We start from the raw sequence: 27,469 nt of genomic DNA, 5'->3' as shown, positions 1-27,469 counted from the left end.
CCCCGGGGCCGGCCGGGCAGCCTGGCTGGGGACTGATGGGTTTTGTGTGACAATCCCTCCATCTCGCGGCTGCCCAGGGGACTCGGGGCTCTCGGTACCGATGCAGGGAAACGCCGCTGCCGGTGGCATGGAGGCACATCCCCCTGTGACCTCGGCTTTGCGTTTCAGCAGCAGCTGGAGCCGGTTCGGCTGCGTCTGCCTTAGAGCTGAGGGCTCGTGGTCCCACTCCGGGTGCACAGCCCAGCACCACACGCGATGGAGTCTCCTGCCCAGCCTCGTGCTCTGGCAAGCCCGGGGGATGCAGGAGCCTGGTCGGCAGCCACCCCTGCATGGCTGTGCCCAAATCCTGGCTCCATCGCCTGAGATCCTCCGCGTGAGGCTGGGTTTGGAGTGGGCACCGAGCTCAGAGCAGGCTGCTCCGGCTCCTGCTCCTCCCCAGCACCTTCTCTGCCGCTGAAGTGATGAAATTTTAATCTGCTGCCAGGCAGGAGATGAAAGGGAGGAACTGCAGGCGCTTCCCGGGAAGCAGCCACTGCAGCCGAGGGTCCCGGCACCGCGATGGGGTACGGCACATTCACAGCCCCGGCACTGCCACAGGCACCGTGCTGGGAACGATCATCTCAGGCTGAGCAAAGAGAGTGGTGGAACGGCACAAGGCCGGGATTTGGCAGGATGGGGTTGTCTCCTGGCTCTGGTGCAGGATTTTGGGGTCTCTCTTGGGTGATGGGTGCTTGTCGCTCCTCTGGGAAGGGGCTTTGGTTTGTGGGGAGACAGTGGGAGCTCTGGGGACCCCTCAGCTGGGGTGTCTCTCACTGTGATCCGCAAGCACAACTGCGGTCTGTGCACGGCCAGGGGGTCCCCAGCACCGCTGTGGGAGGATGGGAAGGGGAAGGCGGCAGAGGCTGCCAGCGCTGAGCCCCTCGCACCCGATTCACTCCCCACTTCATCCAGCACAGCTCTGTTGATGCTGCTGGTGCAGAGCGGCGAGAAACCACCAGTCCATAAACCAAACTGCAGGGACCAGGCTTGGCATAAGTACGAGGACCCCGCTGATGTTCCCATGAGCCCACAGGCCACACTGTGCTCCGTGGTAGGTGGCAGCAAATAAACACCCAGGACAGACAGATGCTGAGAGTGATGCCACCCAGACACACAGCCCAGAGCCCAGAGGGTGCTCCCAGATGGACCCATCTGGGTCCTGTCATCCCTGCGGCCACCGCAGCTGGTGGGGCCACCACAGTCGGACCCTCAGAGGGGCAGGACATGTCATGGTGGCCGGAGCAGCATGAGACCATCCAGCAACGTGCAGTTTGGCATCTGATTGCTGCGCTGGGGGAACGGTTTCTGGTCCCTTCAACCAGTTACCATAAATCAGAGAGCTGCCAGCTTAATTAACCCGGAGGCACAGCTAATTCCAGCTGCTCATCTAATCCTCATTACCATGGAATTTAGAGCCTGGCGACCGGCAGGGGCTGCGTGAAACCCCGGCGGTGAAATGTCACTGCTGCGGTGCACGGGGGTTCTGTCTCCTGTCGCCGGTGGAGCGGGGGTTCGTTGGGGAGCAGCCCCAGGGAAGGTTGGACCGGCGGGGGCGGGAGGGGCGGGACGGGGAAACTGAGGCAGAGAGCGGGGCCGGGCTAAGGGGGGGCCCGATCCGCCCCCGTCCCGCCGCCCCCGGGGCCGGGGGAGGGACCGGAGCGGGGCTGCCCGGCGCTGCAGCGGGCGGAGCCGGGGCTCGGCGGGGCCGCGCCCGCCCCCGCCTCCCGGCCGAGCCCAGCCGTACCGAACCGAACCGAACCGAACCTAACCGAGCCGAGCCGTGCTGGCCGCTCCCAGGCGGTGCTGAGCGCAGCCCAGCCGTGCCCAGTCCAGCCGCACCGGGCGGCCCCGGGCGGTACCGGGCGGTACCGGGCCCCGGCGCTCTCCACGGTGCTGAACGGAGCCGCCGCGCCCGCAGGACGCGCCGCCGGCGGGGCCCGGTACCGCCCGGCCCGGAGCGGCTCGGCCCCGCGCGGCGCGGCGGCGGCGGGGGATGGAGCCGTTCCTGGGCTGCACCGGCGCCGCGCTCCTGCTCTGCCTCAGCTACGCCGGTCTGCGCCCGGTGGAGGCAGGTAAGGGCCGCCGGGCGCCGGGAGGGGCTGCCCGGGTTCGGGGGGAGGTTCGGCGGGGGGAGTCCCTCCGGTGCGCACGGGTGGGAGCAGCGGGGGGAGCGCAGGAGCTGCACCGAGGGGCCGGAGTTCGGTGGGATCACTGACGGGAGTTTGTCGGTAATTGGGTTTGGGAGAGATGGGGGATTCCGGGCACACAGCCCCTGGGTACCGGTGCTGGGAAGAGCCGAGCTCTGGTCCCCACTGGTGCCCCAGTGTGGGTGCGCACGGCTGGCTCTGGGGACAGCGGGTCACAGACGTGGGGTGAACACAGGGGCTCGGGGAGAGTGAACAGAGACCCTCACCCAGCACTGGGCACAGGGAGGCAAAGGCTCTGCCACCCCTGAGCAGCAGCACCGGTCGTGTCACAGAGCTGAACTAGAGCAGAGGAAACAGAAACAGATCAGCTCTGCCAACACAACAGCACGGCAGCCCTGGCAGCCCCCTCCCCAAATCCCGCTCACCCCAGGCTGCCCAGGGCCCAGCCAGGCACTGCCCTGGGAGCTCCCGAGGAAGCATCAGTGCCGTGGAGGAACCTCCTCTCCTGGGGCACAGAGCATCCTCGCCACATCAGACCAGGCCCCTTCGAGCTGAGTGGGTACTCCGAAGCGGGGGATCTTTCAGGAAAGCAAGGTCCCCACGAGCTAGTTCTAATTTTGGCGTGAGCAGGACGTGCTCAGGCCCATTCTTGTCCCCTGCATCAGCCGGGCTGAGCACGGGTGCCACATCCGGGCAGGTGCTGGTGGGTGCTCCCCAGCCCAAGCCAGAAGCCCTTGCTGGCTGTCTCCCTCACTGGCTGCAAGATGTTGGTGGAACAGCTGCTTTGATCTGCAAAACGCTGATTGCCAGAATATCTTGCATTCCAGGAGGCTGGGAGTGACTATTAGGGATGCAGAGATCCAGGGAGTGGAAATTCCTGCACTGGATCCAGCCCGGGGAGTTGCTGGAGTTACATTTGCCCTTGTCCTGCCTGCGCCGGGGCTGCTGCAACCCCCCGAATGCCTTCGGCTCCGCCACACGCGTCCTTGGCCAGACACCGGTGCTCTGAAGTTGCCGTTTCACGACTGGCAGACCCCGGGGAGATTAATGAAACATTCCCGAAGGGAGGGAGCGATGGGGAAAACACCACGGCAACAATGCAGGCGTCTGCGATTGTAACAGCCCTCCCGATTTTCTGTAAACTGGGCCACTTCCCCTGCTCTTCCTTATCCTTGAATCACCTCAGCCAGTGTCTGAGAGTAAACATGGAGTTGTGTCCCTGCCCGTAGCCGCCTCTGCTGCTGTCTCACAGGCAGCGTTTCTGTGCCGTAAGGTGTCGGTGCCACGGCAGGAGCCGGGCAGCTCTGAAACACAAATATCTGTCCCGGCTCGTGGCTACGGCGTGTGATGGGGAGGCAGGAGACTCGGTTCTGGGCTCTGAGGAAGCCGCGTGACCTTGGTGCTGTGCCACGTTCCCCCGCTGTCCCCTCTCTCTGTGGTCTCTGTCCCCACGGGTTGTGATGTGCTGTCCCCGCGCTCCGGTGAGGTGGAGAACTTGTGCTGTCTCCTGTTTTTCGGAGAGGGAAAAGAGGACTGAGGGGATGGAGTGATCTTCCCAAGGTCACACAGAGGTAGCGGCAGCATCGCCACCAGCTCTGTGTCCCCGGTCCTACCCGACGATGTGGCCATGAGGCCACCACGGCAGGCGAGCCAAGAGTCACTGGAAAAGCCCATGGAGATGAAACTGTCCCCAGCAGGGTCAGGCAGGGCTGGAGGCTCGGCCATCCCTGCCCTTTGTGCCCAGAGCTCATGCAGGTGGGTTTAAAATCAAGCCCGTTGTGAAAGGTCAAAGCTGCTGCCCCCGGTGCAGATTCCCCCGCTGGTGCAAGCGGCAAAGCACCGACCCTGCTCTGAAAGGGGGTTTGGCCAGCCAGGACCAGTTTTTGGCAAGCTGATGCCACGCTGAGCAAGGAGGGGATGCAGGATCAGGACAAGGTGAGGAATAACCTCCCCATGAACACTCCAAAGCCCCCAGCACCCCACCAGCGCCGTGCGGGTGAAGCTCGGCACGCGCGAGAAAGCAGCGATCGCTCTGACAGATATTTGGAGACGGCAAACCAACCCGCTCCGGCCCCTTCCCATCCCACGGAGATTCCTGGGCAGCTGATGGATGGCGTAAGCACTTTATTGATTCCTGCATCCAGCGTAGGAGAGATTTAATTGAAATGTGGAGGTTTCTAACCTCGGTGTCAGCCTCTCAGCAGGGAGGTTGCTGTGCAAAGCAGCCAAGGTTGTGCCATCCGTTTCCAAACGCTGTCTCCTGCTGGGAACATACATGTGGAAAACGGAGATCCCTCCCGGATAGGGACACGTTTGCACACGTTAACCATGGCAGGATCCAAAAGCAGCCTCACAGAGCAGTACCTGCGTACTGGTACTGAACACGGCCTCATCCTTCTGGCATTTCTTGTTAAATAAACCCCTCCTGGTTTATATAGTACCCAGAGGCCAAATTAAGGCCTGACTCAAGGATAAGTCAGTTAAAAGCAGGAATGTACCAAGCACTACAGCATGTAAATCTTTATATGTGCAGTAAAAATCAGAGTCGGGAGCAGGCAGCAAACTCCCAGGGGAGCTCTGGGTACCGGCGCTCAGCAGCCGGCCGAGAAACCCGCGGGCTTGCTCACCCTCTCTGCCGCCAACACGTTTCTCTCTTATTTCTCTCATATTAAATACCCGTGGGCTGTGAAGAGCTGGAAAAGACCGTAGGACCCAGTTGTCCCCGGACATTTGGGTCGTGGATAGAACACACCACAGCAATGACTCTGCTCTGGGTTGGCGGTGTTAAAGCCCAAGTCCCGGTGTTGTTGAGAGCCGAGTGAATCCTGCCTGATTTTGGGATGCAGAGAGCCCAAGGTTTGGCAGTACGGGACATTCCCCAGAGTAAAATCCCCTTCCTACGGCGCTGAGGAATTCCTGGACACAGCGAGCGTCTCTGTGCTCCCTGACAAGGCTCTATCATCCCCGCCACCAATTCCAGCGGGATGTTTGGGCACCTGCTGCCTGCAGAATCGGCAGTAGGGGTGGGGGGTACGAGGGGGCGGCCTATTAATAACCCATTTGTACAGGAGAGTGGGCGGTCAGCAGGAAATAATTGCCTCCTTCCCCGACTGCAGAACTACCCGTTGGTCTTTCAGCTCTTTGAAATCCTCAGAGCTCAGCGCACGGCCCCGTTTCCATGCGGCAGGAGCCAGGGGGGCAGCGGGTCCTGCTCCCTCCCACTCCCCCGCGGGTTCCCTTCATTAAAACCCTCAGGGGAGCTGAACACAGCGTCCTACGTCCCCCAGAAAAGTGAGAAGCAATTATGTCCACTGACAGGAGCCACGCTGGGAGAGCAAAGAAAGGCTCAGCGAGGCAGGGGAAGCAGGGATTTTTGTACCCACGCTGGAGCAGCGAACAACCCACGGGACCCACGGGCTGCACCTTCCCCTCGCAGGTCAGGTCCTTCCATCTCCTGTGTCTGCAGGGAAGGTTGCGGTGCAGGAACAAAGCACACTGCGATTTCAGGCTGGTATTCGCCCTTTCCCGCAGGAAAGGGCAGAAGGACGCAACTCAGAGCCTCACGGGCGCTTTGCCGCACTCACTGGGCCACATCCTGGGGCTCTGAAGCAGCTGAGCCCTTTGCAGCAGCAAAGGAGAGGAGCAAAGTGAACTGGGAAATGCTGTGACCACAGCAGAGCTTTGCCCGTGTAGGAAAAACCTGCGTTTCACACCAATGGCTGGAGTTTGCAGGATAGTTGAATTCAGAAGGAGAAGATCTGGGGGGAGGTTGGGGAGATAAATCCAGGAATTGGCCCTAATTCCAAACCTCTGCCCTGGGCACAGGGCTCGGCTGGCAGAGGTGACCCCCAAGGGTATGATATGTCACAGTTTCCTCCTTTTACTCCAAGCAACAATTCCCCGGTAGGTTGTGCAGCTAAAGGCAGTGAGTCGGCTCTAACCCAAGCCCAACCACGAGAGCTCATGGCAGAAGGTGAAAATTGAGAGTGGCTTCAAAAGAGAGACACGACAGAAGGGACAGGGACCGTAGCAGAGGAGCCAGGAGCTCAGAGCTTCTCCCAGTGATGTCTCTGTGGCCTGGGTACCTCCCTGGCTGACATCCTGGTGTCTCAGACACCCCCTTTTCTCACCCCACCTCCCCCCGACCAGCAGCCCCTTTTTCACAGGCGATAGCAGTGGTGGGATGGAGACAAACCTTCTCCCCTCTCATTTTCCCTCCCTGTCCCATCCGTTCTCCAATGGTGAAGTCAAAACAAGGGGCAGGCGGGTGGTTTCCTCTTCCTCAAGCCAGCAGCTGCTGTGTCAATAACGGAAACAGGAGGAATCAGCCCAAGAGCTGTAAAGTGTGGAGCTTTTTTTTCCTTTCTCTCTCAAATAAAAGTCCATTAATAATCAGCAAAGTGTTTAATGAGAGGCTAGAAGGAGTTCTCACCGTTGAGAGGGGATTAAGGGTAATCTCCATCGCTCAGGTCTTGCTGTGCGGAGGTGGTTCCGACCCATTCTTCCCAAAAGGCCCAGGAGCGTGGCAGGGCTGGGACACAGTCCTGGGGACGCAGGATGACAATTCACCTGCTGGAGGGTCCCTGTGGGAAGGAAACAAGACACAGTTTAAGCACCATCAGTTTTGAAGCAGCCATTCCCATTTAAAAAGCATGATTTCATCTTAATTAATCCAGGCTTCCCCTTAAAGAGGGGGCTGCAACTTCTGCTGACAGGAGAACGAGAGCATCTTCTCACCCGAGCGCACAGCTCCAATTCAGATTTGCCCAAACAGATCCTCTGCCAGTTTGCAACGTGTGATATTCTTCTTTTTCCGGCAGGCATCGCAGCCTCTGCGCTGGGATGCAGCTGAACTGCCAAGGCAGAAACCTCGCACCATATGGGCCCTTATAGACCAGACAGGGGCTGCGCTGCACTTGGTGTCTCTGCAGTAAACACACACGGGGAGAGCTTGATGCACAGCGTGTTCCCCGCTATTTCACGGGGAAGGAACAGCCCCCCAGGCCATCCCATACTCTGTGCCCCCTCCCAAAACACCAGCGGCTTCCCTGGCTGCCACAGGCACACAAGGAAAGTTTCCAAGAGTTGTAAATGACTCTAGAAGGAACCAAATGCTTGGATTTGGCACCTCAAGGCCCTGATAGAGACACTGACCCCCTGCAGACAGCTGGGAAACAGAAATTACATCTTTTCCGCCCGACCTCAGCCGGGCTGGTGCTACAAAGAGCCACAATTGGCCCCGGGAGCCCTAAGCAGCGTGGAATATCTTGGAACAGTGATTAGTTTTTTAGAAAGTCATGATCTCATCATGCATCTCCCACGAGCGAGGGGAAAAGCATCCTCACAGATTGAAATTTTGCTTCCAAATTATTCATTCGGCTCTGGGAGCAGGAAACTCATTTTCCTGGCTTTGTATTTCCATTGAAGGCTGCGCTTAACTCTCTTTTCATATCACTTTTATTCTGGTTTGACACCACTGATTTATGTGTAGCTTCTCCTAATCTTTGGCAGTGAAAGGAAAGGCACGCTCGGATCTGCTGTCCTAGATTTCATTCTATTATCTGCTGAATTCAACCGCCCCATCTCCCTCTCAGATATTACTATGGAGGGGGTTTTCTAGAGCGCTCTGGACCATCCCCACCAGCTGATTTCTCCCCTGCCTACACTCACAGTTCTGCTTTGCAAGCTCCAAGCCCTGGGGTGCAGTTTCACCGAGTGCTTTCCTTCTGCCTCGCAGCCCTTCGCCCCCTCTCAGCAACTCCCAGAGAAGCTGTTTGCTCTTCTTCTCCAGCTCTGCCAGGTCTGTCCAACTCCCCCACGTTTTAGGTCATCAGGAAACTTAAGACACTTCTTGTGCTTGTGCCTCCCTCAAGGTCACAAATTCAAAGGGGACACGGGGTGTACTGTACGTTCTCTTTGCCCAACACAACGCTTCTTCCCTGATACTCTGTCCCTGGGGGGTTAATTCATCTCTTTTCAAAGGTCTCCTCAACCTAAGCTGGGTGGAAGCTCCTAAAAAAAAATAGCTCCTAAAAATATCCAGGAAAGACAAGGATGCCTGGATTTAACTGTACAGCTGTACTTTGAGAAGGGCGAAGTGCCCGGCTGCAGCTGGAGACTGTTTTGTCTCCCATCTCTCGACTCCGTCATGTCCTCCGTATGTTCTAGCAAATTCATCAGACATGACTCACAGACCTTCCCCGTCCGCATTCCCGTCTGCTGACCGCCCCTTCCTAAAATTAGAGCCGGCTCTGGTTGGCACATGGGTTCAGTCACGGGGGAGGTGAGGAGCTGCAGACCCACGTCCCTTCCTTGTGTCACAGCAGGGAGCTGAGTCCAAGTGTCCAGGCTTGGGGGGATGATCCGTGTCCCCTCCTCAGCTTGTCCTTGGCCCTGCTGCTGCAGCCGAGGGTGAGGACGATACGTTTCCATTCTCTGAGAGCTGGCTGGAGACCATGGAGGTCATGGAGATCATGGAGGTCTTGGTCAAAACCAACTTGATCATCTACTGCAGAGAGGAGGGACACGTCCCCTTGTGAAATCCTGGAGACCACAGTCACCTGCTGCTCCTCCTTCTGAGTCCCAAATTCACATGAATGTAGCCACACACCTTTTTGCTCACTGAAGGACTCACCAGAATCAGTCCGGGTCCCAGCGCCTTGTCTGGAGATGCTGTTCCCGGGGGTCTCACTGGTGGGTTGGGTCTCCCTGCTGTGAGGAAGGGGAGCTTGGAAAGCTGGACTCGGGGTGTTGTCTGGGGAGGAGAGAAAGGAATAAGGTCATTGCTCTGTGGAGGGGAGGTCAGCACTGACCTTCAGCCGGGGAATTTTGCACTCCCGTTATTTTCTCTGTTCCCAGGGGAACATTCACCGGGAGTGAAGTCAGTCGTCAGGAGACACTGACACTACCGCTAGAATATTTTCAGCCACATTCAGGCGGCTGGGACTGCCTATAAATCCAACAAGTGTTACTGGAGACTTGCACACATGCATCCTTCTTGTTCCGCTGACCTTGGCCCCAGAAGGGCAGCGTTGTGCAATGGTTACAAAGCAATACAAGTATTATTCTTTGATGAGAGTAAAAATATTACTACAGCTTTCCTGGCTTGTGCTTTCCACATCCCAGTGGTCCATCGGTGCCGCTGCAGCAGGTTCTGCCTGTTGGCTGTGAGCGGAGGGTTGCTGCATGTCCTGCGACCATCGGAGAGACAGCCCATCAGCCACAAAACACAGATCAAAACATTCCTGTCAAACTAACAGGGAAAAGCAAAAGAAACACTCCCATTTACTACTCCCGAATTTCAAACCTTCAGAGTGCTCAGCAAAGCATTCAGTTTTCATACTCGCAAGGCAGATTTTGTATTTCCTCCCAGCTGTCGCTGTCAAACTGTAATAGGAAACAACAGAGGACGTGGTACGTGGCTGGGAGGGTTGAGATGAATGAGCTACTGGGGGTCTGCTGTGTCGCCAAAATAAAGTCTTTCCAAGGGTCAGATATTTCACGCAACTCTCATTCTCAGCAGAGATCTCTCAGAACCTCAATGGTAATTGAGACATGGGGTACATGCGAATTCCAGGTCCCGTTCCCAGTTCAACATAGAGAAAGGACCATGAGCGTGGTCCTTCCCAGTCCCTCCCTCGCCCCTGCTCCGGCTCCTGCTGTGACTCTGCCCCCACACAGGCTCTGCTCTCCCTCCTGCAGACAGCCCGTCGGCTCCCGTCAATGTCACAGTCAAACACCTGAAAGCTAACTCGGCCGTTGTGACTTGGGACGTTCTGGAAGATGAAGTTGTCATCGGATTTGCCATTTCCCAACAGGTACAGTGCTTACAGTTACTCAGTTTCCATCAGGTCCATCTTCACCCCAGGTCCCTTCAGTTTCCAAATTCTCTTGCTGCAGTTTAAGCCCATTCCTTCTCATCCTGTCCCTCATGGCCTGCGAGGGGACTCGGCTTCCCATCCTCTTTGCAGCAGCTCTTCACATTTTGGGAGCTGCAGAGGGGAAAGGGTTTGACGGTCCCCACGTCCGTGGCGGGCAGGGCAGGAAGAAGTGGTCTTAGCTGCCGGCAACGTACACGAGAGGCCTCTCCACCACTCTGTGCTCTCCTCTCTCGGCTTCCAGAAGAAGGACGTGCGGATGCTGCGCTTCATCCAGGAGGTGAACACCACCACCCGCTCCTGTGCCCTCTGGGACCTAGAGGAGGACACTGAGTACATTGTGCATGTCCAGGCCATCAGCATCCAAGGCCAGAGCCCTGCCAGTGAGCCAGTCCTCTTCAAGACCCCCAGGGAAGCTGAGAAACTAGCCTCTAAAAATAAAGGCAAGTGTGGGTGAGTTCCTATGTAGCCCCTGGGACACCCAAGGAGAGGAATGCAGGGTGCTGTGCAATGAGAATCGTGGGGTTAAAGGCACACAGGGCTCAGTGTCCATCTCACATGAAGGCAGCTCCTTCACTTGTTCCTCTTAAGCCAAACCAGACTGTTGATGGTTTCTTGTCAGCAAGAATTGTGCTATTAAAGGGCTGGGAGTACAGGGCTCTGGGATATGAAGGGTTACTGCCCGGCTACCGAGAACCCAGCCTGTTGCAGGGTTTTTGGCCATGGTTCCTCGGATGTTGCAAGTTCTTGACTCCTTCTGCTAAAATGATTTGGTGTCTGTAAATACTGAGTTGCTGCTCACCTGAAAGCACTAAGAGGAGCAGTGCTTCCCTCCCCGGAGGCCTGAACTGTAATCTTCTTAGTGCTTTGCAGCCGAGGAGGTGCATTACGCCCTGCAAAAAGGTTCTACTCGTTTCCAAATCCCAGGGCTCCACTGAAAAATATGATGTCAGGCTCCAGGATCCCGAGCTGGGAGAGGAACTGCTGAAGCATATGAGGCTTTTTGAGGCACTAACAGAGCGCAGAGACAGGGCAGACGGAGCTGCCATGGGCCCAGATAATGTGGATTTACCCTGTGGCAGCTCCTCTGCTGCAAGCACTCAGATCCCATCTTGCTCCCTCGCCCCTTCTGCAGGTTTCCAGGGGCAGTTGCTGCAGAGCAGCTGATGCTCTGCAAGTTCAAAGCGTCACTCGTGCGACTGACGGGTGAGGACTCTCTCCTGGTAGCTCTGACCCCGACACGCTGACGATTCGAGTCGAGGGCGCTGTTAACCCAGTGTCTGGCACAGCCCGAGCCGCGCGGTTGGGTTTCACGATCTCTCTTTCCCCTTGCGCAGATGAGGTGACGATGAAGGAGATGGCGAAGCAAAACCAACAGCTGCGAGCGGGGGAAATTCTCATCATTGTTGTGGTGTTGTTTATGTGGGCAGGTCAGTTCCATCTTTCTGTCGAAAGCGTGTAACACCCCCGGGCCCACTGGCGAGCTTGGTTTGCGTGGCTAATCACATCAGACGTGAAAAAACACCTTTCCTCCCACCTCAGCTCCCTCTGCGGCCTCATAACCTGGGAAGTGCCAAAAGCAGGTGAATTGTGGTCTGATCCGGTCCAGCCCAAAGTACATAATGGACTCGATGAGCCAATTGTCTAATTCACCATGGCTAATTGTGTAATGGCGATTTTTCCAGAATGCACCGATGATAATGCCCTCAGCCAGCCAACGGGATGACTTGAGCTCTTCAAACGATACAGGTCACTGTAATTATCCGGCTATTATACGACTCCAACTTTCAGGCAAAGTGGTCTTGCTCTCAACACCCACTATTATATATGTACTAAAATCCACATCAAAATCAATTAAATAATGAATGCATTAAAAGGATGAATGGCCCCACACATCAAAACACCAGATCCTTTCAACATCCACCATTAAACCACAAAGAATAGTATTTAATAGGAAGAAGAGGGACATGAGCAGAAACATATCAACCAAAAGGCTTCCAAAACCTCTAGTCCATGATCTTTTCAGCATTTATGTCAAGTTTAAGCTGTGCACATTCAAATTTAAATTCCCTGCAAGTAAAAACGATCATGAATAATCACATGAAGTGACTGAACAACTGATTCATCTCCCACTGTAGTACAATATAAAACTCAGAACGTTTGAACAAAGAATTTGCTAATACCACAATTTCCCTTCTAGAGAGATGACTTATATGTAAAAAGGAAAGTAGGTGGGGGAAATTCTCTGTACATCTACCAGGTTCTTTGCAAAGTCTCAATATGCAAAACCCCCTTTCCAGCCCTTAACTTGGCCACAAACTGAATATATGATGATGTTTTAGCAAGTGTGAACTGGAATGGGTCTGTGCGGAGGGCTCTGAGCTGTGACGAGCCCCAAGTTCTCGTGCTCTCGGTCTTTCTGGTGTCGTTCATGGCGCTTTGCTTCTCTGCGCCTCAGTTTTACCGTCAGAAATCACAGAAGGTGTGACTGTGGCAGATGTCGGCCTGTTCTCCTGGGATCAGCCATTTGTTCGCATAGAATTTGGTCCACCGTGTTTATCAGTAACACCTGGGGGCAGCCGCCATGACAACACTTTGCTCTGTAAAGCAGTTTGTGATGATCTGGTGAAAGCTTCGCTTACGTTTTATTACAAGGAGAGACGGAATATGTTTCAGTGCGGGAGAAGCAGCATCTGCCTGGGTCCGCTTAACCTCTGCGTCTGGAATCTGCAGGCAGAGAAGTGATTTGGTCAAAATGTCACACAAAGGCTTCTGAGAAACACATTTGCAGTCTCCTCCCGTGTCATGGCTGCCCCTGCTTTTCTCTTCATGTGCCTGCGTGTGTGGGAGGGAGGAAATTTCCACTGGCCGGTTTTGCTGCCATCACTGTTGCATATTTGCAGATGTTGTCCTGCTGCTCAGAAGGCGCCGGTTCGTATCGCACACAGGCAGGTGTGGTACCGGCCTCTCCACCAGCTCAGCTCCTGCTCTTCACCCAGAGGAGAAAGATCAGAGAACACATTTTTCACTAAACAGAAATCCCAGGAGCTCCCGAGTTTGCAAAGCAAAGGTCCCATTTAACCGCACAGTCAGTGCTAAACACTTGTCCCATTTAATGACAGGAAAGTTGGAATATCATTAATTTTCTGTCCTTCTGTCTAACTAGTTTAGCACAGAATTAGGCATTGAGAAGGAAACAGACAGAGGGCTGTTAGAAAAGGATCCATAGGAGCAATTGTGAACGCTGCTGAGATCTCCAGCAGCAGGCACAGCGCCGGCTGGCAAACAAGGGATCTCTGATCTTTGCAGGCTCCGGGGGCTGAGCTCATTTGTGTGATCGCTAATGCTTTTTCCTGTTAGGGGTGATCGCCCTGTTTTGCAGACAGTACGATATCATCAAAGATAACGAGCCAAATAACAGCAAGGAGAAAGTCAAGAGCGCCTCGGAGAACAGCACTCCCGAGCACCAGAGCGGAGGGCTCCTCCGCAGCAAGGTGAGACCTGCTACAAATCAGCGTCCAGCTGGGATTCAGCTAAATTACCCCCAAATCAGCCTCTGTTAAGCATCCTCACGCCAGCCGGGATGCAGAAAGGAAACACCCCCTGACACCCATGCACACCACGGCTTCATCAGTGGTCTGAGCTTCCCAGGCGCAGCAGGACAGCAGCACTTCTCTCTCACCTCTGGGTTAGCCCACATGTCCATCAGTAAAACAGGTTTTAACCCACAGTTCTGAAATATCTGAACACGTCTGGGAGAAAAGTGCACAGAGTGATGCTGCAGTCCCTGAGCTGCTTGGGTCCTTCCCCCCATACATCATAAAGGGGATATTACTCCTGCAATTAACAGAAGAGCTGATGAGCAGTAGCGTGGTCAGTAATAAACATAACATTAAAGATATCCATATCCATAATGTTAGCAGACTCCTGCCTATAATTCATACCAACTTAATTCCATTAACTTCCTTGTGTTTCTATTCACAACTTGCACTCTGGCACATCACCACTTCATATTCACTTATTAAATATTTGAAATAATCCACTAATTTAGAAGCAGACAGGGATGAACCATATAACCCTAACACCTCAACTCAGCCCTTTCTCATTATCCTGACAGGATGGGAACAAGAACTTTCACAAACTAGAAAAGTGAGCAGCGCACCACACTGATCTCTGATGTGTTTTTCTTCCCTCTCCAGTGATTCCTATAAATCCTTTCTTCCTTTGTCTTCTCTTCTAGTTTCCAAAAAACAAGCCCTCAGTGAATATCATCGAAGCGTGACAGCCTGCCAGCTGATCGATGGACTCCATTCCTCACTCCCACTTTCTGCCTCTGAGCCTCGATGACGAGGGAGGTGAAATATTGTTTGAAAAGAGACGTAGTGTCACTTCCTGGCATACACCTCCTTGTCTGTGTTCAGCAAAACATCTGGCCAGAAAGAAGAATCCTGCAAAAAAAACCCCAAACAAATGATTAAGATGGAAAAGAACCAGTGAGGCGGCTGTTGTCGGTGATCCTGCACTGGACTCGTGAATCACCTGGGCTGGAGTAACTTCTCACACACTCCTCTCCACCCTCACACTCCGTCTTCTGGAACAATTTTCCCATCTTTGGAAAGGTACAAGGTTTTGTTGTATCTTTATTTTGTCCCACTGTCACTACACCCTGACAGTATTAAGGTGAGCTCAGGCATCAGTCACTGTCACTCCTCTCCGAGCAAGAAAGGAGGAAAACTCATCACAGACACAACTAGCGACCAGATTTTGGCTGTTGTGTGCCCTCGGCTTGCTTTGTCCCATTGATGTGTCTTGTGTAACACGTCTGGTAGGTGGGTTTTTAAAAGGAAACAAAAAGGCATACCCCGGTTTCCACTCCCACTGCGAGAACTGCTCTGGTTGCGTCTCCTCCACCGCTGTGTCTCCTGTCCCGCATTGGTGCTCTTCAGCTCAAATATCGGGGCACACCAAACCCCGAGGCACAGACCAACATGAGGGGGCACCAGAAGCCGTTATTTAGCTTCCAGGAGAAATTCAGCCATTTTCTTCACGGTATTTTCAGCTGGGCCTTGAGTCCACCAGCAGTGTGATCAAAGGTCTGTAAAAATGTAGCCAGTCAGCAAAAAAAAGAAAACACTCATGATACCGGTTGCTATGCAAGGTCTCCAGCGGCGATAGCTGTTTATCACAAAATGCTCTTGCCTAAGGGACCTTTTTCTGAGGGCTTAAGTTCTTAAATTGCTTCTTTTAGTGGGGTTCCTGTGCGAAGGTCTGGTTCTCCTTACACGTCCTGTCCGCGCTATTTTTGTGACGTTGCAATGCCAGGTATGAGCGGGAGGCAGCTCTCGTGAAAAGGACGAGGATGAACGGGAAAGGGCTGGGTTCTCCTCTCTCTTAAGTACTTGATGTTCGTAAGCTGGCGGGATCCCTGGGATTGCTGGTGCTCTGGAAGCTGGTAGATGCAAGTCCATCACAAAGCAAATTATTTACTCTTTGTAGTGTGCCATGGGGTATCTGTATTTATTTAATTACTCCACAAGACCACTCCATATGCACTAGGGGATGAGGCAAGATCCTACTTGTTCCATCCAACACCAAGACAGGTTGGCCTGAGCAGGGTTTGAATCTCGTTACAACAAACCTGTGCTCGGATAAGCCCTGTTTAAAAGTCCCTCCAGAGAAACAGGCTGATAGTAACAGAGTTCAGCCATCTTTCCTCTTCCACTGTCACCAGCCTTTCCAAAATAACTGATTTGGGAGAAGGGCACTAGGAATGTGCTTGCAGATGTGTTGGTGGACAAGCAAGGGCTCCCTTGGGCCGGTTTCAGAGGGCAGGCCAACCCCAGAGGTCTCTTTGATGGATCCTTTGCCAGAACATACTCCTCCATCACCAAGAGGGAGAGGTCAACATCTCCGATACAGACAGAGCAATAAACATTTTATAATGTACAATAAAAGATTAAAGGCATATCTTGTGTCCTTGTAACGTCTGAGTTTAGTAATATCTCATCTTCGCCTGTTTTGAGCAGAACACACACAGAACAGGGGAACTTCCTCTGGATTTCTCAGGGTCTGTAGCATTAAGCGTTTCCTCAATATCTGGGTGTAGAAAACCAGAAAGGTTCAGAGTTCACTCTGGACGCAGCATGAGGGGGAAAGAAAAGACAAACCAAACCAACTTGCAACATAAATAGCCCTACAGCCATACCTAGCAAGATCCTTCAGACATGCCTGTTATCTCCCAAGAATGAAGCGGCATTTGGAATCCATACCCCTGTAAAGGGAGGGAGATTTAGGACAGATGGTACAGCAGCACGTGCAAAACGAGAAGGGAGATGCTCTCTTGCAATCCTAGAGCAGACAGCCAAGCAAGCACCCTCCCCCCCTTTTTTTCTTTACAGTAACTCTTGTTCTCTAGTGACAGGTTTAAACTATTTCTTTGCTAACAGATATGTGCTCACTCCTTGTTTGGCAGCAGAGAATTAAAATGTAAAGCGTCAGTGTTGGCGCAGAGTTAAGTATTCACACCGTAATGTGGCAGAAGGTAAAAGGGTTATCATTATGCTCCATAACTGCAGGCTTTAAAAGTCAGGTAATAATGCTCGTAGTGAGAAGAAAAATGTGGGCTGGCAGCAACTCAACTCGTGAGAGAGAGCCATCCAACTCAAGTGACTCTCTTAAAGGAAATGCTTTCAGCAATGAGGAATTGAAGTGATGCAATAAGTCCACACTTTAGGAAAAGGTGTTTCCCATTACAGGAGAAGAAAGTTACTTAAGATCCTGCTGTTCTGAGGGTCAAAACCATCAAAGCTTTAAGTGCTCTTTCAGTAGCAATGTCTGCTGTAACCTGGGAGAGTCAGGCACCACTAAAGCTCCGGGCCCGTGTGACCTCAGGCCTAAGCTCAGCTTTAGAAAAGACAACTCATTCTCATCAATAGTTGCCAAGAGATACCCCTGGGGTGGTTTATAGTCAAAAAGGGAAGAGATCAAGAAAAAAAAGACAAGATAATGCTGAGGAAAGTCATGTAGGGCCACAAGATGCAACCCCAAAGCTCCCCACATTTCCTCGCGTGCTTTCACCTGCGTGCTGGTTTTGACTGGGTGTTGGAAGCAGGAGCCAGGAAAGGGAGGTTTCAATAAATATTAAGAAGCAGTGAGTAGGGGTGGGCTGGCACGCCAGGGAGCCCTGCAAGAACCCATTCCCCGCTGAATTCAACAGCAAACGGTTCTCCAGCTGCCTCTGCCGATGCCCCGCAGCCCCTGAGGACTGATCCCATTGATTTCCATGAATCAACTGAGCAGAGACCGTGGGCACAAAACGGAGCAAGGAGCTGAAAACAGAACCCTTTGCCAACACAGGCAGCGCGTGTTTAAAGTTAAGCACCACTTGCCTTCATCCTTCCGAGCACTGTAATATTATGCCTACAAGTACAATTTAGGCAATATATTCCTCCCCCACAAGTTGAAGTCAAACGGAGCCGCGGGAGGTGGTGTGGAGCAAACAATCCCGCGCAGCACGTCCTTCCAACTCACAACACGCAGCACCAGCCACTTCTCACCACCTCCCTGCGTACAACAAGCAGCAGCACAAGCTCTGTTCTCCGTCTCCTCAGAGGAAAATGAGAACATGAGGCATTTGATTCCCTGACGGTTCAATAGCATCAGAGGAGGAAACACCTACACAAGAGAAAGTGTTAGTATAATCTCAGCTGGTAATGACTTTCTGGAGGAGATGTAAATGGAGAGGAACAGGCTGCTAATGCCAGTATTTGCCGGAGACATTAAAGGTTACATCACTCAAAAGCTCGTGTCACAGCTGCACATCCATTTTGCTGATAAAAATATGGCAATTCATTGAGTGAGTAGTTAGACTCCACTTCCTAAGGAGAGGGTTGAAGATTATACCATATGTTAGACCAAGTGTAATTTCGCCAGATTTGCAGAAAAGCTTCCTAATGACATGCCATGAGCTATCGCCGCCTAGGCTGGAAGCAGAAGCCAAGCTGACCAAATTCAACCAGCTTTCTAGCATTTGTTCAAAAGCTGTATGATCGACACGCTTGTTATGCTAAAATATCTTCTGTTTCCTGCACAAATCTGGCGTCTATTAAATCTCTGATGACCTTATAGATTAAAATTATTATCTTCCTACTTGTTAGTGCTTTAGCCCACACGTCTCGAGGAGAGCGAGCTGGATTCTCTTGCAGCTCATGCCTCGGCATCAATTTTGTTTAACTAAGTTCCAAATGAAGAATCTTTATTATTAGCGACAGAGCCAGGAAAGACACAGCTTGAATTTTAGATCCCAGATGGAGTCAGCGAAGTTGGCAGCAGAAAAGCTGCTTTTCTGCTCGCGATCTGAGCGCGGTGGATGCGAAGTCACCGAGTGGCAATAATGGCACAGCCCCACGATGCCATTTGACACTTCGCAGCACATCGTTGTCCTTTTTAACTGACAAAAACCCCCACACTTAGTGCCACCAACTGCTAAATATAACCTATTTATACCAGCCAGACCTGTTTTGCGGAGGATACAACCAGCATAGTGCTAGACATCCTAACCAATGGGAGAACATTATCAGCTTCCACTGTTTCACATCTCAGGAGATAATTTCTTCCTCTCATTTAGAATTTCCTTAGAATATAAAAGCAGGGAATAGTTGGTTAGCTTTTGAGAGGCTGGCAGAAAAACCCCCTAACCACATGGTAGTTTAATTTCAGTCTCATTGTTTTCTAGCTGCAGTTGTGGACTGTGGTACATTGATGAATGTTATTCAGTGTTTCATTGTAAGGCATTCATCACTGAGCTCACGCTGGGCTTGCACGAAACAGCCTCTCCCACTCTTATCTGATGTAGCCAGATTCTACTACAGCAAAAATCATAAACACGCACCCTTGGTTACACTCTCGCAGCAAACACGCAGTACGTCCTTCCACAAAGGCTTCATACACAATATCTCTACCGTTCAGTGTATATGAATCACGGTAGCAATGTCAAAGAATGACATTTTCAGCAATAAGGCCGCCTGGAAGCCTAAAGCCTTCACAAAGCTGCTCCACGGCAGCATTCATTCACGCGAGAGATTTCCATTCACAAAGGCCACAAAACACACGTTTGGGAGGAGACACCCGCTGCTCCAGGGCAGGGCAGCTGGTCTTGGACACAAAACACGTACAAACACCATCATCTTGCTGTTGTGGTGAGGTGCTGCCTGTTCAGAATAATTCCATTTTCTCAGCATGGCGGAACAGGCAAGAGAACGCCTGCTTTAAGAGAAGGCTAATATCAATAACACCCTGGCTGCGATGCATCGCTTCATAATCTCATAAAGAGATATATCACAAAATCAAGACAGCTAGCATGGGAATCCGCGACGGGATAAAAGGCAACAGCTCAGTGTGCACAGCAAAGGATGCAAATCGCCCGCGGTCTTCCCAGCGCTCCGCTCTATCGCCGCTGATCAGCAGCCGCCATCGATCACGGCTCCAGACAAAGCTGTGCTGTCCCCGCGGCGTGTGACTGCGGCGGCTGCCACCAGCCCTGCGCCGCTGGGGACCCTCCAAGAGCCGCTCTGTTTGCAGTCTAATATCAGACAAACCCTCCAGCAGGCAAGCTGGTCTCCTCCTGCAAGGAGAGGGGGGAACAGGCTCTGCAGTCAGACCTCTGCTGCCCTTCTTGCCTTCTCAGAATGCCTGGAACAGGGAGATTTGAAGCAAAATTCCTCCATTATGTGCGTTAGAAGGTGGACTTAACAGATACAACAAGCAACCGGACAGCACGTGAAACTGCCCTCAGGACCACAAGTGAATTATTCCTTTTCCAGAGAAGCCTCTTCAATTTAACACGTGGGATTCGCCAGTTTAAAAGGCAACAGCCGCCATGTGCTAATAACCCCCACGCTACTCAACCAAGGGAAGTCACCTCTTTCTACACAAGGCAAAATTTACACTGGTAAAAGGCACACGGGAGGCTACGCTGCCATTAAAAACACATGATTAACTGGACAAGATCAGTTATTGACACAAAACCCAAACACTGCACTGCACAACCCACGGGAAAAATAAAAGAGAGACATCCCTGCCCCACAGAATTGCTGTATATGGATTATTTCGTTAATGGAAGCAGCATTATCAAGGAGTTAGTGCAGTCAGGCAGGACCAGGCTCTGTTCCAAGCTCCACTGCTTATCCTTTGGACAAATTACTTCGATTCTCTGTGCCTCAGTCGCTGCACATCTAGGACAGTGATAAACTTTGCCCGCTTTTTAAAGCCACTTCTTGCTGTCCCGCTCCGGATTTGGAAGGCGTTATGGAAGGGCAAAATAATAAAATATATGAACCACAACAGTGAAAGACATTAGGACGGTACCTACCTTTTTATTTCTTTAAAATGACAGTAGCCAAAAGTGTCAGCAAAAAATTCAAATTACTATAATAAAAATATAGTCCAATTTCCTCCATGGATAAACCTAATTTGCTCTCTAGAATTCACCTATAAATGCCTGAGGGGTTCGTGAGGCCCATGCAGGCCCTGCCAGCACCCCTGGGAAGAGCATTTTGCAGATCAACCCACCTCTCTGTGTCACAAATCCTCCAAGTCATCTGGAGGCAGCACTGAGACCAAAACCGCATCTAACAGGTGTGAAATATTTATCAACTGAAGCGCAAGTCTCACCAAACATTTATATAAGTTACAGATGTAACTACGAGCAAAAACAATCAAAGGAGACAAACTTTTCAGGGATAGAAAGAACAACCGAACAAAACAAGACAGACCCAAAGCAGGTAAATCAAGGGCTGCTCCTGAGTTTACAGCAAACTAACCCAATTTTGCCCAAATGGAGGGGGGCAGCAGCCACAAGCTCGTTCTTACAATTTAAAACAATGTTATTCAATGGGAACCCAATTCCTGGAGGAGATTTAATGCTAAGGCTCAGGTCCAAGTCCCGGTTATAAAAGTAGGAGCCTGGTTACTTCTGTAGACCGATCCTGAACCAGAATCGTCCAGGAGGTTCTCATTAAGAAAGATATGATTCTATTTACTGTTGGATAAAGGGCCATAATGAGGTGTGAATCTAACAAACGGTCAGCTGGCAGAAATCTTCTGTGGTCAATTATCGGTTTCAGCCGCCCATTTCCAAGCAGATGTTCAAATCACGGCTCGTTTTTACATCTGCTGCAACGCAGCCTCAGCAGCATTTAAATTCCTATGGGAAGCCACAAATAAGTGTATCTATTCAGATTTAATATCCTCTAGAAATGAGGATGAGAGGAAGAACAACCAGAAGCACAGGTGATCTCCCAACTCACTTGATGTGAAAAGTTTACTCTAATACAAAGGGATTTATTTGAAGTAGTCTGTGTTCAAAGATTGGGCAACACACCCAACACAGATAAGAAAATTGTACTTATAGAGAACCTGCAAGTGGAAAATACCATGTAGATAAGTGAAAAGACAAAGCCTGTACTGCAGCCAGCCTGTAATTCACTCAGACAACGCATGAGCAAGGAGACAGGACACAAGGAAGAGCAGACGGATCATGAAGCAAAGTCAAAACCTACCATAAAAATAACACTAGGAGATGTGCAATACAAACCAGAACTAAAGACTTGCAGCAGCGATATACCAGTTCCCGCTTCCCACAGGGAATTCCCTTGCTGGCTCTGAAACCTGCTCATTTTCCTTTAGGAATTTCTTGGGATCGTTCTGCAATTCTACATCTCTTAGGCAAATGACACCGCTGCAAACCCAGGTGCACAGAAGGACCATCCAGGGTCACAGTCACCCACTGGGGAGGCTTTTCTGGGACAACTGGGAAAGCCCACGCTGCCTGTCGGGCTGAATTCCAAGCCTACAGCTATTTGGAATACGAGAGGTTTGCACTAATAAGAAAATCAAATTGTTTGCATCGCAGACAATGTTCTCTCCCAGCAAAATATATCTCTCTTTCACTCACCAGCCTTGCTCATTTGGAGCTCCTGCCTGATTTTTTGTGACTCAGAACATACGTCTTGCATTTTTAATTTGAAAGGAAGAGAAAACAGGCCATTTTAGCTTTCCCTGCCTAGTCCCCTCTGCATTACTTATGCTGGATTCATAGGCTGGAAAGCAGCCCTGTGGCTACGCAGCTGTTCGTGCTGCCCAGATAAGTGCAGGCTCCGTGCAATGAGACACAAAACTGTCACTTTCTTATAACTCTCCAGAAATGACAATTATTGCACTCATGAACAACTCCGAATAACCACAGCGGGAGGCCGCCTCTGGAAGCTACCAGAACACTCTTCGCCCTTCAGAATATCCCAGTTCTGCCCATCAGATCCTGCTCTTCAGCCGATATCCGTACCTGCTCTTCAGACACCACCCTCTAAACCTCCGCAGCTCTTGGACGACACCGTTGAGAGGAGCGACGTGTAAAAGGTGTTAACAGGAAATCCAAATCTCAGCATCTAAGCTAAATATTCCCCAAGTCCACGTTCATAGGTGTGGACTGACAAGAACAAGTTATCTCCCAACACAACAAGGCGGAGCTCAGCTCTGCTCTTCCCAAGCGACAGGAACGTGTTGTGGGGACATCCCTGATTTACCACAGCAAGACTCCAGTAGTTTCCCAAAATTCAACCAGTCCTAGGACAAGACCAATTGCTGTGTGGGAACTCGGGGCATGGCAGTGGTACTAAGTGTAGCATGCACTTTCTATTTCCCTCTAAAAAGCAAATACATCCAAAATATAGAAGAATACACGTTCAGGACAAGGGCCCCTGCAGGATGTCTGTCCTCCCCACCAGCACCGCCTGGCCCCAGCCCATCAGGGTACCTGCTGTAGAAGCTCCTGTTTTCTTCACACGGATGGGCACGCCCTGGATATAAAGGTCTCTTTTGCTCAAGCTCTGCTTCCAAAATGCGCATCCGTTGAGTCAATCTTTAAAATAAAAGACCGTGTTAATATATTTTTATTTTGTCAAATTTTGCTGCAGAAGACAGGGGGAAAGTGTCCTATAGAACTAGTACAGAGATGGACTCCTTGTAGCACAATTCTACAATTGCAAAAAGTATTTATTTGAATAAAGCTGCACAGACAACATATTGAGAGCAAAGCAGGAGAGAGCTGCTCTGCTGCTGCCATCTGCCGGAAAACACTCCAGGAGAGCGGCCACCGAGGCAAACCAGCACAGACATGTCCTCTCCTGCCCTGCACACCAGTGCTCAGGACTACCTTAGCAACACCCTTTCCCATTTGGACCAGCCCTGTATTCTTCCCCCTCTTACAGTATCATACCAGGTAAAATATTAAGTACATTTCCCCCTATTTCAGTGCATTTTAAGAAAAATATAAAGATAAAACCAGCAGCACGCAAACAAATTGTATTAGGAAATTGTTGGAACATTTCTCAAAGTGGAAAGGCATTTAGAGGCTCCTAAGAACTTACCTTTCTTCCTCCTCCCGTGGCACAGGAATAACTTTGCCAGGCTTCTTGGCACTGGTCAGCTCTTCCTGCCTAATCTGGCCTACAGCTTAACTAGAAAGGTGAGGAAAAATGGGATTAACACTGACGAAAAAATCACTCCATGTAAGTCGTGCTTAAGCAGTAACATAAATAAAAGTCACACTTCCCTCCACTTTAAAAACCTTCCCTTAGTGTGTGAAAGCCCATGATTGTGTGCACACAGACATTACTACAAGTATAAATCAAAAGGAATGGATTTAAAGACATTTTATTCACAAGAACTACAATGTGTGTTCAATGCTGTTTGACGGCTGTTCAGCTTCTGTAGGTTCCCCCTCATCATCCTCTAGAAACTCTAATTTCCTTGAAAAACAGCTCTTTGCTTTGGGAAGTTCTTGGTTTCTGGACCCAGAAGATGGGGCGGGACACGTGGGCAGTGTGGGCGCTGAGCTCCCATCAGCTGTGCTCTGCTCGCAGGCAGGGCCAGAAGAGGACACGGATCTTTCCACATGGTCACCACAGATGTTTGACACATCTCTGCTTGTAACAGGAGTCTCTCCCAGGCGATCCGGGCTTTGCCGGCTCTCAGACAGCAGCCCATCTGTGGATTCTTCCAGAACACAGCTACCAGCAGCTTTCTCACACTCCAGGCAATCATTTGCGATCGCTTCGGAAGCTTCTCTTTCGGCTTCCTCCAAAGAACCGTCCTCCAGAGGCTCATCTACATCATCAGCATCAATCGGGCTCAGGCTTAGAAGCTCCTGAATATCAAGGTCAAACAACATAAGAGTTACTTGGGCTGACTGCAGCTGGTTCTCGTCCAAACTCGCACTTTCGTACAAAAGGCTGGGGTAACATTCGGAATCGAGGGGAGAGCTCTCTCTGGACAGAGATTCGTTGGGTGTCTCTGTGATCTCCGAGGCCACATTTGTGTCGTCGCTGAGGACCGATGTCCCGGTGCTGCTGTTGCTGCTCTCGTCCTTTTCACTCTCTGAGTTTCCATTTTGGCTCAGCGCGCTTTCTCTGCTTATGTACCGCTCAGATTCCACGCAATCATCTGCCAAGATTTCCTGGATCTCTTCCTCGGTGTAATTGAAAGGAGAATTCCCTCCTTCACCATCCGACAGTTCCAACAAGGAGTCGTCTGGCTCGCTATCATCAAAACATGGGAATGTATCTAGAGAAATGGCTACATCATCATATTTGGAAGCAACAGAACTGGCAACAAGGTCGTCATGGTCAGTATCATCCAGAAAGTGAGAGGCTGGATCTGGACTGCTGCAGTGACGACCCCCCACACAAACCTTCTTCGCTGACTGCAGGACCTGAGCCTGCTCTGCGGAATCCAACAGCCTTTTGGGCCTGGGAACCGGATCGTGAGTAGCGGGTTCAACTTCATGACACCGACAGTGCCCAAAGGCCGGAGGGTCGTCCATGGTGACCCCTCTGCCTTCTGCTCACAGCTCTAGGAGCCCGTTTGGAAGTTCATCTGATCCCAGTGCCCCCTTGGATCAGCCTTTTCAGAAAAGAAATACAGCAGGAGTCAGCTCCGACCTGCTGGCAAAAGACAACACCTTAAATAAAAGAAACGCAGCTCTTTTCCAAAGATGCTGTAATATAATATAACAGGGAAGGCAAAAACACTAGCTGAGGTATGACAGGCACAATTTTAACCCCCTGGTCTCTGTTATCTCTACTCCTGACCATTTTAGGTCTTATCAACATATAATAACAACCAGTCTCCTTCATCTGTGAGTGTTCTCCAGCACAAGGTTGGTTGGTTTTATCAAGCAGGACTAATACAAGCCCAAATCATCAGCACAGCCTGTACCTTCTCCTCCAAGCTGCCATAAATCAGTCACTCTAACACCAAACACCAGTAGTCACAAATTATTCTCTATGACCTGAAGTACAGAGCACGCTTTAGGTGTTAAATAAAACCTCATAGACCCTCCCGTTCTCCCAGCCCCCACCTCCGTCCTTCAAAGATGATACTAAACAAGTAAAAAGTCTTTTCTAGGTTAGGAAAAACTGAGTAACGGGGAGAATAACTGCTGGGGAGCTACCAAGACATTCAGCAGCATATTAGTCACTAAAATACCCACTGAAAACACATATTATAATGAAAGATCAGAAGATAAAGAACCTTCCTGTAAAAGTCAATAGTTTAAAGGTCTCCACAAACAAAACCTGTTTTCCTCTCGGTGAGGACTCACGCAAAGATGAACCTTTTGACCTGACAGCCCTGCATTGACTCTCACCCGGCAGGAGGATTTTGACTAAGGAAAGGTATTTCCTGTCCTCTGTGACCAAGGCATTTAAAGAAATACCTTTTGTCTTCCTGTTGGCTTGACTACTTACTGCATTCAAAAGTGGGGGGCTACCTATTCCAGGAATAAACCCCAGGCAGTTCTGCTGCTTCCTCTTGTCATTCTGCCCAAATAATAAAAACCAGCACTTTCTGAATAATGCTGGAACTGCACTGAAGAAAGAAAATATCTCGGGAAGCGCCTACATACACACAAAACCTATACAAGAACACAGAGAGTCACGGGCAGCGCTCACTGGATGGTACTTGCCTGGAGTGCTCAAGTGCTTCTTCAAGAGAAACAAAAACAAATTAAATGTGGATTTAGCCCTACAGAGTGTAGCAGTCTGATAATCTCACTCTTAACCAATATGGACTTGAAAGAGAACCAAATGTTTTAAGCCTTTTTGCGGGAACTGGCTCACAAAAAGCGCATTGGGGATGTTTACATGCTCAGCTTGCAGAGGAGACAGTTCCTTTATTGCTGTGAACTTCCCAGTTCACCCAAGCGCAGCCTGTGCTGGGTCTGTAGCGTCAGCCCCACATCAACTCATTCTGGAAGCGGAACTCAGGTAACTATGGGACCGATTATGCACATGCCCGAAGCCCTCTACCATTCCCCATGGTACCGTGTTGAGTTCAGGGGCTGTTCAAGGATTTACACCAGGATAATGCTCAGTAATGGTGTAAACGGCTCTTAAATGGATGCAAGACAAGGCTCTGCCTGCTGTCACCCTGTCCCTTGTCACAACACTGGTGCTTGGGCAGTCAGACCACGCTGGTGCCACCTCACCCCAACTGCAAACACACCAGCCACAGAATCACAGGATGGTTTGGGTTGAAGGGACCTTCAAATGTCCCCCAGTGCCCCCCTGCCATGGGCAGGGACATCTTCACCAGCTCAGGGTGCTCAGAGCCCCGTCCAGCCTGGCCTGGGATGTCTCCAGGGATGGTTCATCTACCACGTCTCTGGCCAACACAGGCCAGTGTTTCTCACCCTCATGAGCCCCAGATGGGCTGTTCTCCCAAGGGCAGCTCTTCAGAAAGTTACCCCCACTTTATGTGGGTTTCTAGCACAGCCTCAATAAATGGTGGGATCAAAAGACAAAGCTACTGAGGAACACCGCTCTGCCAAGGCCCAGGGACCGGCCACCTCGCCCAGCCCACAGCCCTCGCATCGCGGCTCTGGGGGCACAGAGAAAACACTCATGGGCTACATGGCCCCTTGATTTCCACACCACAGGAGATCGTATTTGAAAAAGCCAAGTGTCCGGCCGCAGGGACGGCGCTCTCGCCTCACGCCAGAGCACAAGGGCAAACTGCTTCACCTCTACCTGCCCCAACCTCAGCGGCCGCGCCCCGGGCCGCCCGTTTCTCTCCCCCAGCGCTACGCGAGGCAGAGGCCGCACCAATGGAGAAGCCCGACCCGGCCCCAGCTCCTCCCCTCGGCCAGGCGCCCGGCGTCCTCCCGACCCATTAAAAAGGACGAAATAAATAAACAAACAGTTATGACAAGACAAATGACCCGGCCGGGCCGGGCCCAGCCTGACAGCAGAACGACCCGCTCTGCCCTCACCCGCCACCATCTTAACGACGGGAGCGGCCCCGCCCTCCCGCGGGAAACGCCGCCTCATTGGCTGGAGCGCGGCCGGCCCC

General features: G+C 51.5%; 2 protein-coding genes and 1 long non-coding RNA gene across 9 annotated transcripts; 2 read left to right on the top strand and 1 right to left on the bottom strand.

Moving 5' to 3' along the window:
- Positions 1-1,656: 1,656 nt before the first annotated feature.
- On the top strand, positions 1,657-16,028 carry FNDC5 (fibronectin type III domain containing 5). 2 transcript variants are annotated; one of them, XM_065041767.1, is made up of 7 exons: positions 1,657-1,900; positions 1,986-2,111; positions 9,888-10,003; positions 10,308-10,506; positions 11,401-11,493; positions 13,424-13,557; positions 14,304-16,028. In XM_065041767.1, exons 2-7 carry the CDS (start codon positions 2,033-2,035, stop codon positions 14,343-14,345), a joined length of 663 nt encoding a protein of 220 aa, XP_064897839.1. In that variant the 5' UTR covers positions 1,657-1,900; positions 1,986-2,032; the 3' UTR covers positions 14,346-16,028. The 2 variants fall into 2 exon arrangements, with proteins under 2 accessions (XP_064897839.1, XP_064897838.1); XM_065041766.1 differs by having other exon boundaries at positions 1,660-2,111.
- Positions 6,348-27,469, bottom strand: LOC110356502 (uncharacterized). Of its 6 annotated transcripts, none has more exons than XR_010468162.1 (7): positions 27,390-27,469; positions 24,810-25,059; positions 23,488-23,577; positions 22,875-22,979; positions 8,821-8,940; positions 6,619-6,769; positions 6,348-6,483 (listed from the first exon to the last, which is right to left on the bottom strand). XR_010468162.1 is itself a non-coding variant. In XM_065041735.1 (2 exons), exon 2 carries the CDS (start codon positions 24,939-24,941, stop codon positions 23,787-23,789), a length of 1,155 nt encoding a protein of 384 aa, XP_064897807.1. In that variant the 5' UTR covers positions 24,942-25,059; positions 27,390-27,466; the 3' UTR covers positions 23,758-23,786. The 6 variants fall into 6 exon arrangements, 2 of the variants coding, with proteins under 2 accessions (XP_064897807.1, XP_064897806.1); XR_010468161.1 differs by lacking the exon at positions 27,390-27,469 and adding an exon at positions 26,085-27,379; XR_010468163.1 differs by lacking the exons at positions 8,821-8,940; positions 27,390-27,469 and adding an exon at positions 26,085-27,379.
- On the top strand, positions 11,500-11,942 carry LOC135576433 (uncharacterized). The gene is made up of 2 exons (XR_010468169.1): positions 11,500-11,646; positions 11,749-11,942. It is a non-coding gene; the product is annotated as an uncharacterized LOC135576433 (long non-coding RNA).

Source organism: Columba livia, chromosome 26, assembly GCF_036013475.1.
Source record: "Columba livia isolate bColLiv1 breed racing homer chromosome 26, bColLiv1.pat.W.v2, whole genome shotgun sequence".
In the NCBI taxonomy this organism is placed as follows: Eukaryota; Metazoa; Chordata; class Aves; order Columbiformes; family Columbidae; genus Columba; species Columba livia.
The sequence above is the reverse complement of the archived record's forward strand: the minus strand, read 5'-3'. Positions and strand labels throughout refer to the sequence as shown.